Source organism: Capsicum annuum, chromosome 3 (assembly GCF_002878395.1).
Source record: "Capsicum annuum cultivar UCD-10X-F1 chromosome 3, UCD10Xv1.1, whole genome shotgun sequence".
NCBI lineage: Eukaryota > Viridiplantae > Streptophyta > Magnoliopsida > Solanales > Solanaceae > Capsicum > Capsicum annuum.
In genome coordinates, this window is record NC_061113.1 from 229,865,594 (window position 1) to 229,881,743 (window position 16,150).

Below are 16,150 nucleotides of genomic sequence, written 5' to 3' on the forward strand. Positions count from 1 at the left end.
ACTACACTCAACTTAAAAAAAAAATTACAAAATAACGCCTAACTTAGCTTGTTAACCAACTGTGTATCTTCAGATAAGATCTTTTCTTGGGTCAAATTAATGTTAGATACCAATTGCTTAGAATTAGGACATGACAAGTATGTATTAAGCACGATAAAAGAAAAGTATATATTTAGTCAAATATTACTAGGATATCTATAACTACACTCAAGTTTAAATTTTTTTTACAAAATAACGCTTAACTTAGCTTGTCAAGCAATGTGTATCTTCTGAAGATATCACCCCTCAAAAAAAAAAATTAAGAATTGTATCTTTTCAACCCAAATCAATCTCTCCCATATCTTTTCTTTTGAGGATATGGTAAAGGGAGTTTGGTACAAGTTAGGAGGACAAAATATGTATTAAGCCAACTAAAAACAAGGTACGCTCAAAAAAAGGAGAGATTAATATTTAAATGAAATAAAAACAATACCATTAACCAAAAAAAAAAAAAAAAGAATGTTCAACTTACAGCAGATTACATATCAAATCACAATTAATAGTTAAAATCATTAAAAGAGCAAAATAATCCTTCAACAACTTCTACAAATTAAGGAAAAAACACTTGAATAAAACGAAGGAAATTTTGGAGAAATAAATTTATAAGGAACAAAAACTATATATAGTCAAGCAACATCTTTTTCCCATTATAATCTTAAAGACTTCTTACAATTAATTTTATAGTATGCCTTATATATACTACTACTACTTTTGCTTTAGTTTCTAAATATAGCATTATAAACTTTCTTCTAAAACATCAACTAACTCAAAAGTTCAGCAAATCAACATTACTGAATATTAACACAGCTTTTACATCTTTACTACTCACTATTTAACCAAAAAAATTACATCTTCATCACAGAAAAAGCTGTTTCTCAAAGATTATACATGATAGAGGCATAGATCTTGTAAGTACCTGAGAAGTGAGAAAAATTGGAACAAGCCACGTCAAATAGCCTAGCGCGATGAGATTTTGAAGAACTATATATAGGGCATGTTCGGCCATGAAATTTGGACTTCAAATTCGAAATTCATGTTTGTTTATGAGATTTCAACAAAACTTCAATTTCAATATGAAATATGAGCAATACTACCTTGCTTAGTTTCTAACTCCAGTTGACTAGGTAGATATTTTAAAAGTAGTACATCCTGCTGAAGCCATTTGGAGATTGCAACAAAACTGATTTTCTGCATGCCTCTTAAGTTCAATCTTGTGTAGCCAACTTCCAAAAATTTTAATGCAAAATTTGATGTCTTTCTGATTCTTGATCCCTTGCATTTCTGTTGTATCTCCGGCCAGTTTGGTAGAGATCATCTGATAATACATATGACATTCAACTACGCGTGCTATCTGGTATTAGCATGAGCCTGGACTTCCAAATCTTCAACCTCAGAGCTAATCACAAAGCTAGGAAATGCTAAAGTAATATCCCTATAATAAAAGCAAGGCCACGGATTAGGTAACAGCACTCAAAAGTTTCTTTCTAGTACACAAGTTGATTGTAGATTTAAGGCCAATGAGCTGCAATTTGAACACCTCAAGAGGAAGGGGGAAAAGATAATGCGAATAGTCGAGGCTCGAGCTACATTAATGTAATGCAGCTCGATGTTATAACTTACTTTAGATATGGAAGGGTCATATTCTTTAGAAGAGATGGATTCTTTGAAACAAACTCCTTCCACTCATCTTGATCTATCTTTCCATCACTCTTTTTATCTGCTTCATCAAATGTCTGGTGCACACAAGACAAAAAGTAGGTCGATTTGGTCCATATGAACAGCAAAAAGGAACAAAAATATCTGAGCAGAAGATGGAGCCGAGTGAGCAGTTAACCTTATCTACGATCATTTCCACTAGATCATCTGAAAGGACCAAGTCCGATTCATTCAGCAGCGCCAACACCATCTCTTTCAGCTGCAATTGAAATCAAGCAGCGAATATATTTAAGTAGTTGTTATTGAGGACTAATACTCATGACAAAGGAGCATAGAGAAAACCAGTACAGGTGCTGATGAAACATCTACCTCTTCTCTCTCAATATAACCAGTCTGCCTTAGATCATACAGCCTGAAGGCAACTGCAGAAAAAATCCACCGTACACGCGAATAATGTTACGTTGCAGAAGAGGTTAAAGAAAGATGTTTACAACTCTAAAGCTAAATGGAAAACATGGCTGTGAGATAGCGAATTTAAGCCATTAAAAATCATTCCCTACATGCAATTTTATCGGCTAACGGTGCATTTGGGTGGAATATGCTCAATGATCTGACAAATTCTCCAAATTCAATCACTCCATTGTGCTTGAAATCAAATAGATCAAAAATCTGCATGATTCCAGGAAGAGAAAAGAAAAACTCAGCAAGTAAAAGTCAGACTAAAGCCAAACCAAGGGTCGGTTTTTCAAATGAAACAGAAACAATAGATCGTTAGATCCAAAGCATAAGAGTTGTTTTGCTTAATCAGTAATGCGGAAGATTTCAACAGACATCTTCATGGACCATTTCAAGGAAAAGTGAAACAACAGATTAAAACATACCCTGTCTGCAAAAAGATTTCTCCTGTTTTGATTCTTGAAAATTGCCAGCTGAAATTCTTCCTGATGATGCAGTGGGCACGGAAGTTAATAAGTAACTCCATAACATATTCTAGGCGTAAGTTCAATATTAAGTAAATATACAACTCCAGTAACACATAATTATTGGTTATTTCGGAAAACCAGTTTGGATTTATGCCTGGACGCTCAACGACGGAGGCAATTCACCTGGTGTGGAGGTTGGTGGAACAGTATAGGGAAAGGAAGAAGGACCTGCACATGATGTTTATCGACCTGGAAAAGGCTTACGACAAAGTCCCCAGGGAGGTGCTTTGGAGATGCTTGGAGGTGAGTGGAGTACCGCTGGCATATATCAGAGCAATTAAGGATATGTATGATGGAGCGAAAACTCAGGTGAGGACGGCGGGAGGAGACTCAGAGCATTTCACTGTCTTGACAGGGATTGCATCAGGGATCTACTCTTAGTCCCTTTTTGTTTGCGTTGGTGATGGATGTGTTGACGCGGCGTATTCAAGGGGAGGTGCCTTGGTGTATGCTTTTTGCAGACGATGTAGTTCTGATAAATGAGACTCGAAGGGGTGTGAATGACAAATTAGAGGTGTGGAGGCAAACTCTTGAGTCTAAAGGGTTCAGGGTGAGCAGAAGCAAGACAGAGTATGTAGAATGCAAGTTTAATGACGTGAGGCGGGAGAACGAGGTAGTAGTGAAGCTGGAATCACAGGAGGTATGTAAGAGGAATAGTTTCAAGTATCTCGGGTCCGTGATCCAGAGTAACGGTGAGATTGACGAGGATGTCTCGCACCGTATTGGGGCGGGATAGATGAAGTGGAAGCTCGCGTCTGGGGTGTTGTGTGATAAGAAGGTGTCGCCCAAGCTGAAAGGCAAATTCTATAGGGCGGTAGTCCATCCGGCCATGTTGTATGGAGCGGAGTGTTGGCCAGTCAAGAACTCCCACATCCAAAAAATGAAGGTGGTAGAAATGCGGATGTTGCGCTGGATGTGTGGGCTGACTAGAGGGGATAGAGTTCGGAATGAGACTATCCGGGAGAAGGTTGGTGTGACTCCAGTGGAGTGCAAGATGCAGGAAGCCCGATTGAGATGGTTCGGACACGTGAAGAGGAGGGGCATGGATGCCCCGGTTCGTAGGTGTAAGAGGCTAGCGTTGGATGGTTTTAGGCGGGGTAGGGGTAGGCCGAAGAAGTACTGGGGTGAGGTGATTAGGCGGGACATGGAGCAGTTACAGCTCACCGAGGACATGACCCTAGATAGGAAGGTCTGGAGGACGCGAATTAGGGCAGAAGACTAGGGCCGGTTTGGGTCGCTAGTGTAGGAAATTACTCGGTAGGGGTTTTATTCTTGTTATGATTCCGTGTTCCATGTTTTATTACGAATCTGTGTGCTTTCCTCTGTTTTCTAATACTTATGGGTGCAGTATGTATGTTATGTAATCTAGTTCTGTGCTTTACTATGAGTTTGTGTGGTGTCTCGTGACTTGAGCCGGGGGTCTATCGGAAACAGACTTTCTACTTCTTTAGAGGTAGAGGTATGGACTGCGTACATCTTACCCCCCCAGACCCCACTAGGTGGGAATACACTGGGTTTGTTGTTGTTGTTGTTGTTGGTAATGGCAAGTACTAGAGAATTATACCTTGTGAATTAGTCCATCATCAATTATAGAGCTGCTTATTTTCTTGAACAGCTCATATAATGCTTCAACTTCACTCACCGTAACTGCAATACATAAAAACAGATGAAATCTCATATATAATGATTAATTGGTTGTTTTGGATTGAATAAAACCAGACCATAACTTGCTGACAATCATAACTTTTTACATGTTTAAGCACTTGCTTACCTACATGCTGGATTTGATAGTGAATGCCAGAACATGAACTACTAGTTCGATCATCACATTCACAATGAGAATTACCTCGCTTTCTCAGCACATGAATTTTTTTCATAAAATTTGTCAGGAGACAATTAAAGGCTTCATCGTTTCAAAAAAAAAAAAATCTTTTGGTTATTTGATTACTCTTACTATGATCTAGAGAAGGAAATTTTCATTCTGAAGCTCAATCATACTATTCCGTTGTTCCTTCATAGTCTTCTTTTGTAATACAGATGGAAATGCACACTTTGTTGGAGAGGGAAGAGGGAGATGTGAACAATTCTATAACATCATCCTTATGCACTATAGGAGTTTGAGCTCTTCTTACTTCGTAGAGAAAAAATCAAGGTGTTTGACCGACTTCTTAAGGTCATACGACATGAAATCCTTTTAAACCAGATCCAGAACCTGAGAGCCAGGGAAAAGCAGACAAAACGACAACTGAACCAATTTCGTAAGGATGCATACTCACAAGCTGTCTCAGCAGCAAGCACGGTTGGCTCCTCGTAACCAGGGGTACTGTGTCGGGAGATTTTTGAGTGAAAGCAGCCCATCAAAAGACGAACAATAAAATGTTGTTAATGAACAATATATCCAAGATCGTTAAACTTCATTGAACAGCACCTGACAATAGAAATACAAGAGAACTTCAACCCCAGAAGGAATGCATCATGATCATCAGAGTATTGAGCAAATAAGTCATGCATAATAAATATATCGAAGTCAAAATGATACAGCAGAATAGCAGAAAAAAAAGGAAATCATTAAGGACGACTAGATAAAGTCTTAAAAGCTAAGTAGGTCCATCACCTCGTCAAGCTTTGCACCCTCTTCACAATTTGGGGTGGCCAAACAAAATTGAAGGAGATAACTATCCCTAGCTAAGGTCAAATTCTATATCAAACCATTCGTAAAAATCGCAAGTTAGGGAATTGCACCCTTAAGAGTGCTCTGAGAACTATATGTTTGTGTTACTTTATCAGGTTCAGGATAATCACCGGGACATCAAATGTATCGCTTTCTTAATTAAGCTAAAAACAAGGATAAAGAAAAAAAAAGGATCAAAGTTCTAGCTCAATAGCAATTGCCTTCACTCATGCTAGCATTAGATGTTTAAGACTTAAAAGACTGCTGATCTGCATGATCATCAAATATAAGGGTATATAGCAATATGACATTCAAATTTCTTCACTACAACTCACCAAAAGCTTACTTCAAAACCTGCACCTTATTTCTTCAGCAGCACTATAACATTCTGTTTTCGCTTAGCCGTGTGTTCGTGACAATGCAAAGAGATCCTTCTCTTCCTCGCCAGATAAACTGAGCTACTGATATGTATGGAACTAAAATACAGATAGAAAGCTTGTTTGCATTTGGAGAGACCAAAGTTTAAGGGCCCAAATGCAACTAGCAAAGGAACATTATTTAAGTCACAAATTCATATGGGACTGAGGGCACTAAAGTTAGGGGAGGGCAGGACTACAGACAGCCTTACCCTGCCTTTCCGCAAGAGTTTGTTTCCACAGCTTGAACGTGTGACCTCTTGGTCACATGACAACAACTTTATCAGTTAATCCAAAGCTCTCCTTCCAACAAATTCAGATGGGACATATGTATAAAATGATTATTACCATTACGAAAAGTCTGTACCACAAGGGAAAATTTATTTTAGAAAAATCCATGGTTATCCACAGAAAGGCAATATATAGTTATTTATCTTTTTTTAGATGAATATCAAGAAGCCAAATACGTAAGCAAATCTAACCTCTTCTCACAAGTTTGCCTCTTGGAGTATTATGAATATTTAGATAACTTAATCACTGAAAATGTAAATATTTATCTATAAATCAGGAAACTAAAGCTAGTTTTTGTTGCCATTGATACACTGGACTCTATCATCAAAGATCAAGAAAATGCTTACAACCAGGTAATAGAAAGACATATATAGAGAGAATAATAAAAGATTTACTTACCTAGTAATTAATGTTGTTGCATTGCTGGTTAAATTGTGAAAGAGCAAGTTTACAACTAAGAGCACAGATATATGTAACTTTCTTGAAATCTATATATGTATTATTTATTTATATGATTGTTTAAGCTGTAAAGGGTAAAGATGACAGATGACTCATAAAAGACATGACAAAGAAGAACTATAGGTAATGAAGGAGGAATGTTGCACAGCACCAAAAGTTCATACCATTTAAATAGTATATACAAATGAAAATTTTCGAATCCTATAATACTCAAATGATTATTAAGTCCCCAACATATTCTGAATGTAAAGTTTAAATCATGGATCCGTTCTATGGGTGTGAAGGAGGGTCACTGTACTGTGGAAGACTAATTCAAAATTGTAAATTAAATTTGATTAGAATTTAATATTTCATTATTTTCTTTCAAATATATATGATTAAATTCAAAAATAAATCCAACTTATATTTATTGTTAAACATAATTCCAACTCCAACACTCTGATAAAGAAAAAATTGTAACATAAATTAGTACAGATAAAGTACTAGTATTAGTTAGTTAATAAATAGATATTGATTACTAATTACTAAAAATGATACGGACTTCAATATATTTACAATGTCGGCATTACATATTTTTAAATCCAAATTTAAAATGTCAACAAACTTTGGTAAACGAGCCCTCTCCCACCCCACCCCCACTCCCACCCCAAGCAAATAAGTAGTACTCCTATGTAATTACTCTTAACAAAAAAACAAAATGTTTCCTTTTCAATAAACAAGATCAATAGCCTTAATAGCTCCAAAATCAAAGTATTTTATTTCTTTTTTTGTTCCCCAAGGTATTTTTACAGCCTACAGCCGTGAGACTAATCATTCATTCCTTAGTTAGTGCACTAAGTAGTAGGGAACTAACCACAAAAAAGTATTTTATTTCATTCATACATAAAGAGAATTTAACTAATAATCAACAATTGATTATTTTAGCGATTAAGAAAAACATTGATAGAGATCGGATAGATTAACAAATGGAAAAAAGATATAAATAGCATTTTGAATGAAACTATTGACACAAAAATAGCGATTGAATTTTAATTCTATTTTTTGGCTATTTGATGACAACTTTATATAATGCTAATACAAATTTGATGCATATCTTATACAAATATATACACACACAACAATGATACAAATTTTATGCACGTCATATTAAAAGTGCATATTCTATATAACAATGATACAAACTTTATGCACATCATATTAAAAGTGCATATTCTATATAACAATGATATATTTTTTACGAACTGTATCAGTATAGTATATGAATTGTATTAATATGATATATGAACTGTAAACTATCTGGGTCAAAATGATTCAAATTATGAAATGACTATAATATAAATTTGTTTGAACCGACTGACCATGAATGTCCAATTATCCAAACATGCGCCAATTATTTTAAAAAGAATCACCCCATGTCCTCCTTCACATGTCCTCCTTCCTTAACAAAGGAATTGAGGGTGATCTCTTTTACTTTTATATTAGGAAAAAAAAAAAACACGGCCATGTTATAACAAATTATCTGGGTTATCCTTTTTCCACCTATCATGAAGTCAAGAGAGACAAAAATATTGTTCTTTTTCCGGATTATTTTTGTTTTGATTCAAGAGTTTAATAGAAACAACCTCTCTATTTTGTAAGGATAATGTCACGTGAGAGTTTGAATGAACGTCTATTTATATATAATTGTTTGTTATTACATTTTTCTAGATTATTTTTTATTTTGATCCAAAAGTTTATTAGAAACAACCTTTGTATCTTGTAAAGATAATGTCAAGTGGGAGTTCGAGTGAATGACTATTTATATATAGTTGTTTATTGTCAGATTTTTTTAGATTATTTTTTATTTTGATCCAAAAGTTTATTAGAAACAACCTTTCTATCTTGTAAAGATAATGTCAATTGGGAGTTCGAGTGAATGACTATTTGTATATAGTTGTTTATTGTCAGATTTTTCTAGATTATTTTTTATTTTGATCCAAGGATCTATTAGAAACAACCTCTCTATCTTGTAAGGCTAATGTCACGTGGAAGTTTGAGTGAACGTCTATTTGTATATATATAGTTGTTTATTGTTAGGACTTTACTTAAACAAATTGTGCAATTGTTTTAACAATGATGACTTTGGAGTCTTATTCTCCAAGACACTCATATGTGTTTTTGTGTGTGTGTTTGTATGTGTACATATGTATATATTGATGTAACAACGTAATGAAGCGTAAGGGCTGAATACATATATTTTTCATGGTATCAGAGTCAGGCTCACCCAATTCATTGTTTTCGATGTTGAGCCCTTTATCTTATATTGTCCATGCTCCAAATAAGCGGGGGAGGAGGAGGGGTGTTGGAGTCCCCACATCGGTAGGTTAAAGAGTCCTTGATCTTTTTATATGATCTTGAGCAATCCTCCCATCATGATCTACCTTTTGGGCTTGAGTTATGCCCAAGGGAATAACAGATAAGTTAGTTGCAATGCAACACCAGATGCCCAATGATGATTTGATAGATTTGTTTTTACTAGTCTAGGACCTTCCTATCGTCATTTTACCAGGTCACTTGAATCACGTCACTTGAATCACGTCACTTGAATCAAGTCAAGAGAAAATTACTCTTGATACATTGAGATGGATTGTTAGTGAATGAAAAATGACAATTGAAAATGGATGAAGCCCTTGTTTTCATTGCAACTACAACACAATATATTCAGAGTTCTTTTTCCACCACCCATGGACATGGTAGAGATCGAGGTCGTGTACGTTCCTCCGGTTAAGGATACCAACCATCTTAAAACTGATTTTCAGGACTCACTCTGCTCATACCAATCATGCTTCATCTCAAACTTCAGATATGTCTGAAACTATTTGTCATTTTAAGAACTCCATCTCCACAGTATTAGTTAATAAATAGTGGCACTACACATCATATTACACCTGATATTGATAACTTGGGTATTCATTTCGAGTTTCAAGGTCCTAAGGAAGTTACAATAGGTAATGGTTTCAAACTTTCTATTTCCCGTGTTGGTAAAAGTTCATTTGTTATATCTGATAAGAAATTCAATCTTGATGACATTCTACATGTTTCAACTACTACACAAAATCTATTATCTATTAGTTCTTTTTCTAAATCTAACCAAGTTCAATTAAATTTTTTGCTTACCATTTTTTGATTAATGACTTGGTGACGAAGGACATAATACACACAGGCCTAAGTAATGATGGATTATATTCTCTTTCGACATTAAAGTCATCTGGTGGTGGTGCATTCATAATCAAACTCTATATAGGAGTACTGTGGGAGCTCTACAATACTTTGACATTTACTAGATCCGATATAAGGTACGTATTAAATAAAGTATCATAATTTATGTATTGTCTTATGGATTCTCATTGGGTTACCGTCAAACGCATTCTTCATTATGCCAAGGCTACTGCCTCTCATGGATTTTTTTTCTAGCGGGTCATCCACCTTACATCAATCGTCATAATTACAGTGATTCGGATTGGAGAGGTGATATTTATGATTGCAAGTCTATCACTAGATTCACTATTTTTCTTGGCTCTCATTTGATTTCATGGGCTTCTTAAAAGCAAAGAGTTGTATCACGGTCGAGCACAGAGGCAGAATATCATGCATTAGTTGTTGCTACCTCTGATATGACGTAGGTTGAGTTTTTTCCTCGAGAGATTAGATGCTTTACCACTTCTCCTTCCGTTTTCTGATGTGATAATCTTAGTGCCACCTACTTAACTGTTAATCCCATTTTTTATTTCTAAATGAAACATATGAAAATCGATTTTAATTTTATTGCTGATATGATTTATGTGAAAACCTTATCAGTCAGATATGTGAATTCTCATGATCAAGTGTCCGATGCTCTTACCAAGCATATGAAAATATGTTGTTGTTAATATTGTTGAAGGCTAGTGGCGTACATAGGTCGGGTTGGTTCGGTTTTTCATTAAAATATAATCAAACCAACAATGTCGATTTTCTAAATCTATAAACCAAATCAAACCAATATACAATCGGTTTTTATATTTTGGTTCTAATTGTTTTTTTTTTTTCGGTTTTTCGGTTTTTTTCTCGATTTTTTTACAATTATAATGTGATTGAAGAAAAAATTAAATGTTTTCACTAAAAAGATTAAAAAAAAAATGGTCATAGAGTAGTTCCAATTAAAATTAAGTTGGCAAATTACTAAGACGTTTAAACTACTATCTCTCAAAATAATATTATGTGGATACTCAGTGGTTCAATTTGTAAGTCACTAGTCACAATAGCTTGTCTGAAAGTTTCTTTCACACAAAATGTGAGCATAAAGAAGAATGAACAATTGGAGACAACTTATTAAAAATTTAACTCCATAAAATAATTAACTATAACATAATTCTACAAGAAAAAAGAGAAAGATGAGAAACAAACCTAAATCAAAACTTGACAAATGAGGAGAATGAGAAAAGTAAGATGAAAGTAAATGAGAAAATAATGAGAACTCTTTGAAAACTTGAAAAGTAAAATGTAAAGTGAAGCAATTGAAGAGTTATAGGTTTTTATATTAATATTAAGTTTTGTATTAATCTGTTACTAATAGATAAATATCAGGAAAAAGGACAGCAATAACACCTAAAACTAAAATAATATCATAAAAATAGCACTCAAAATTAAATACCCTATAAATAGCCACAAACTAATTTCACTAGCTAACCTTCATTGTCATACGCTTAAACATAATCGAAAATATCGTTAAAGTAACTTTCTCTTTCTTTCTTTTCACAATTTCCTTTCCATTCAAACTCCCAAACATCCATTCTTTTACCTTTTTCGATACTTCAATTGATCTTTCTTATTTCATAAATTTTGTATAAAATCTTCAAAAATATGCATTCAATTAGTTTCCTATAATTTTTTTCCATTGTAAATTTGCTCAAAATTGATACAAAATAATGACTTCAACTTCAATTTTAGTTTCAATAATGATAAAATACGGAGGTCAGTGGATATCTGATGTTGAATTTAAGTGTATCAATGTGGTATAAAAGAGTATCAACTGAGTATAGGGATTACATGTGCATGCAAAAAATTCTCTCTCCCTTTTTTAAAAAGTATATCGATGTAGTATAAAAGTGTATCAATATGACATAAAAATGTATTAAATGGGTATAAAGACTGTATATGCATTCATAGGTTCCCCTTCTTTTAAAAAAAAAAAAATGTATCAATGTGGTATAAAAGTGTATAAACTAGTATAAAAGAGTATCAATTGGGTAAAGAGACTGTATGTGCATGCAAAGGTTCCCCTTCTCTCTTTTAAAAAATGTGTATCAATCTGGTATAAAAGAGTATCTATTGGCATATTCTTTTCTTTTTTTTTTATCTTTACATGCATCAAAACATCTCCGGCTCACAGTGATTGAGTCAGCCTCTAAGAAGAACATCTCCAACTCACCGTGATTGAATCAGCCTCTGAGAAGAACATGAACCAAGACATGACTTTTCTCTTACCTTGAGACCTCATTATTTTATTTTATTTTTCTTCAAGTTTAAAGAACTATGACATTGCTTCAAGTACAAACCTGTATGTAATAATTCTGTAAAATAATCATCATTAACAACAAATTTGAGGTCAAAATTGATCGTTTTACCCGTTAATTTTAACTTTCCTTTATTTCCTATTTTTTGCTTCATGTCCATAGTTTTTAATGCTCCAATGCAAGAAACAACAAATGAATTTTTGATATTGATCACAAAATATAGTAGATTGATCGATGCATAATAGAGGAGAAAAAAAGAAGATTTGAGAAAGTATATTTAGAAAAGAAAAGTGATTTAAGAGGAACAACTATAAAGAGCATTTAATTTCCTTAATTGTGTAAGGAGAGTGGTTTTGGGCCAAGTGGCTAAAAAAAGGAAATAAATTGGGCCGACTGGCTCCAATTGTCCATATTTTCATAGTGTGGGTCATTTCTTTTTAAAATGATCAATTCATGTCCTTTTCCCTAAATACTATAACTAAAGGCCCAAGAATATATATCTATTTTTTGAATATAAAAAAGTTATAAAAATAATTAGAAAGTAGATTATAAGTAATATTTTTTTACGTATAAAAAATTAAAATTATATATGTATTATGTCGGTTCGGTTTAGGTTCAGTTTGATTTTATTTTTGCCAATACCAAACCAAACCAAGAATGATCGATTTTTTTTTTTTGAACATCAAACCAATCAAACCAAACTATAAGTCGATTTTTTCCTCGATTTGGTTTGATTCATCAGTTCGATTTGATTTAACGGTTGGATTTATACATCCCTATTGAAGGCAATTACATATACACTGTTCATCCATTTAACTGATTTGATAAATATAAAATTTATTATAATGTATAGAAAACCTAATCGACAAAAGTGTAGCAATGCTGGCGGCTCCTAAATTATGTCTACGCAAAACTACTTACTCCCTCCCTCCTGGTTACGTGTGTTTGACTGCACACTAAATTTAAAAATAAACAAATAATTTTTTTAATAAATTCTCACGGAAATAAAATTTGCACAGATCCACCCTTCCTTAATCTTCTCATCTTTTTTTTTTTTCTATAACTATAATCAAAATGAACATAGTCTACTGCATCCATTATATCTATCCCTTATTAATTAATTCTGTTAAATTGTTGACAATTTAGCCCTATTTACTTGGAGTCCTAAAATTGAAGCTACAACTTGAGATGACTATATTGTACTATCTATCATCATTTAAAATCTCAACTTGATATATACGTTGAAAATTGGTTATTTTAATTGTTAAATAAAACAGTCGATAGGGACCGATACCCACATATATTAATTAAGACGTTAAGTTTGACCTATCATAATTTTGAAAATAAAAAAAATACATAAGCTTGATCTAGTCTAGAAAAGAAATGCAAGTGGAGAGAATATATATGACCGATTGCAACTTAAAGTTATCCATATAGTCCAGTATATGTGTTATCCTGTCTTTCTTAAATTACACACACTACTAATAAATGTTAGAAGAGTTGAAGCTGAAACATAAGCACATTGAACAAATTATATTCATTGCAAAATATTGTACGATAACCTGTTAAACCTATATGTGTACCGTAGACAAACATACGTACGTACTTCCTCCGTTCCTATTTATTGGTCATCTTTTTAAGTTGTGCACTTCTTAAAAAAAGCATTAATTAAAAGTAAATTTGATTAAATTACTCTTATTTATTACTCGTTTTTATTTAATATTTCTCTTTTTGTATTATATTAATATCTTTTCATATTTATTACTAAAGGTAAAAATGAAACAAACAATTAATTATGCATTAACTTTATAAAATAAAAACAGAAAGGAGTATGTAAAATAGTATACTGGCTGCTCCTAGTTAAATGCAAGACTTGCTGTTTAATGAAAAATTTTATTTTGAGCGAGATACAATTAATAAAAGTTGTATGAGGGCATTATCAATATTTGACAAGTGTCTTGTGGGGAGTTCATTCTCTATTTTCTCTAATCCCTTTCTTTCACTTATTGTATTTTTCTTAAGCTTAAGCTCTTTTATATATATATATATATATATATATATATATATATATATATATATATTTTTCACCAACACTTGTTCTATTTATCTCAATACTACCTCTCCATCATTCTACATCATTTTAAAAACAATCAATTATGGAATAAAAATAAATATTTCCACTATTACAAATGAAAATTTTTATTTTATTTAAATTTTTCTGAAATATAAGAATTAATTGTTGTTAGTTGAAGGGTATAAGTAAGTATGTTTATAATTTGATTTATATCGAATTATCGTATCAAAAAATAAAAAATTTGACCTCACAATTTTAATATTACATGTTTTTTTTTTTAAATTTAGGAACCATTTGACCATACATATTTTTCAATTTATCCAATAAATTAATTTGCTTTTCAAAACTTTGTTTGAATTTATGAAATATATGATATAAATACCACACAATTAATATAATTACTAATTTACCCTTATAAATATCTTGAAAATTATGTAATTCTTTAGTAATTTAATAGTTACATAAAACATCATTTATTTTTAAAAGGATAAACTTAGAACTTAGAAGAATATAATTAATGTATTTTTCATTATCTAAACACCACTTATTTTGAAACAAATGAAAAGTCTAAAACACCACTATTTAGGAAGGTAGAAAAAATAATATTTTATTTTTATTCTTCTTTTTTCTTCATTAATAAATATAATTATTAATTAATTAATTATGAAACTATTAGTACAAAATATTATTAGTTCTTCCATTGTATTTTATTGTGTTAATCCCTTTGTTAATCTTTACTTGCTCATTATACTAAAAAAAATGTTCAATAATAATTATTTTGTTTGGACAACTAATGAATAATTTACGCATTCATGCTTATTTTATTTTTAGTATTAAATATTATTCATTGCAATGTATTTTTCAAAACATTAAATTTATTATATTCAGAAGATAATATTGTAAAAGTATTCTATTATTTATTATTTTTTAAGTTGTATATCAAATTAATAGTGGATAAATATTATTGAATGAAGAAAATAGTATTTAAACTTATACAATCAAATATCTCATTTAAATATATCAAATATAAAGTAATTTCACCAACATTAATGAAATTGAGATTAGATAAAAGGAGCAAAGAGAAAAAATGGTGGGTGGGTGGGTGGGTGGGTAGGTGGGGTGGGGGAAGGGGGAGGGATGAGGGAATGCAGTTAGGGCTAATGAGGGAGAGGTGAGTGGCGGGGCAAGAGTGGAAGAAATAAAATGTGGGTAAAAAATAGGCAAAATGACCTTCTGGACCCCTGTACTATGTCAGTTTTGTAAGTTGCACACTTCTACTTACATGTTTGTCATCTGGATCTTTGAACCCATCAAAAAGTAACATTTTGCACCCTTTGACCGTTGACCTTGCCTATGTGGCAAGGTCATGGTGACTAAGACAGAGAGTGTAGCCACTCGCCTGGGGGTGCGAGTTGGGGTCAATTTTTTGCCAATTTTACATTAAAATAATTTAAAAAATTATTAAAATTTAAAAAAAAAATTAAAAAGGATCCTTTTTTTCCTCCATCTTTTTAAATTTAAAAATATTTTTTAAAATTTTAAAAATAATTTAAAAATATTTTTAAAAATTTAAAAATAATTTAAAAATGTTTTTAAAATTTTAAAAATAATTTAAAAATATTTTTAAAATTTTTAAAAAATAAAAAAGGTTCATTTTTTTCCTCCATCTTTTCTAATTTAAAAATATTTTTAAAAATTTTAAAAAATAAAAATATATTTTTCCCTCCCCACCTCAGCCTGTCCCCATCCCCCACCCCCCCCAGCCCCCCCCCCCCCCACCCTCCCCCCCGTCCCCCCCCCCTTACACCTCACTAGCCCCGTCCAGCCCCTCCCCACCCCACCGCCAGCCCTATACCCCTCCCAGTCCCATCCCCACTCTACCCCAGCTCCTTCTAGCCCCCACACCCCACCCCAACACTCTTCCAGCCCCCACTTCCCCCCCCACACGTTCACTCTTTATTTTTTATTTTAATTTTCTCTCAAAATTCAATTCTTTTTATTTTTTAATTAAAATTTAAATTTAAAATCTT

At 32.7% G+C, this 16,150-nt stretch overlaps 1 protein-coding gene and 1 long non-coding RNA gene across 7 annotated transcripts in view; one reads left to right on the plus strand and one right to left on the minus strand.

Annotated features, from left to right (window-relative positions):
- Positions 1-769: 769 nt before the first annotated feature.
- LOC107863117 (calcineurin B-like protein 7) lies at positions 770-6,830 on the minus strand. 6 transcript variants are annotated; one of them, XM_047409434.1, is made up of 10 exons: positions 6,456-6,828; positions 5,978-6,126; positions 4,955-5,106; positions 4,243-4,325; positions 2,577-2,636; positions 2,256-2,364; positions 2,044-2,117; positions 1,874-1,954; positions 1,660-1,772; positions 770-1,471 (listed from the first exon to the last, which is right to left on the minus strand). In XM_047409434.1, exons 3-10 carry the CDS (start codon positions 5,034-5,036, stop codon positions 1,387-1,389), a joined length of 687 nt encoding a protein of 228 aa, XP_047265390.1. In that variant the 5' UTR covers positions 5,037-5,106; positions 5,978-6,126; positions 6,456-6,828; the 3' UTR covers positions 770-1,386. The 6 variants fall into 6 exon arrangements, with proteins under 6 accessions (XP_047265390.1, XP_016564395.2, XP_047265392.1 ...); XM_016708909.2 differs by having other exon boundaries at positions 5,685-6,126; XM_047409436.1 differs by having other exon boundaries at positions 2,065-2,117; positions 6,456-6,820.
- A 2,331-nt stretch (positions 6,831-9,161) lies between these two features.
- LOC124897089 overlaps positions 9,162-16,150 on the plus strand; it is a 10,322-nt gene continuing 3,333 nt past the window's right edge. The window contains exons 1-2 of the long non-coding RNA XR_007053684.1: positions 9,162-9,502; positions 9,718-9,850. This is a non-coding gene — a long non-coding RNA (uncharacterized LOC124897089). The remainder of the gene's footprint in view (positions 9,503-9,717; positions 9,851-16,150) is intronic.

Excerpts from the sequence above, each read along its gene's own strand:
- LOC107863117 (XM_047409434.1), bottom strand. The coding sequence starts at position 5,036 with ATGGGCTGCTTTCACTCAAAAATCTCCCGACACAGTACCCCTGGTTAC. Across the intron at positions 1,773-1,873 it reads TGGAAATGATCGTAGATAAG|ACATTTGATGAAGCAGATAA; the intron begins GTTAACTGCTCA and ends TGTGTGCACCAG. Across the intron at positions 1,472-1,659 it reads ATGACCCTTCCATATCTAAA|GGATATTACTTTAGCATTTC; the intron begins GTAAGTTATAAC and ends CTTTTATTATAG.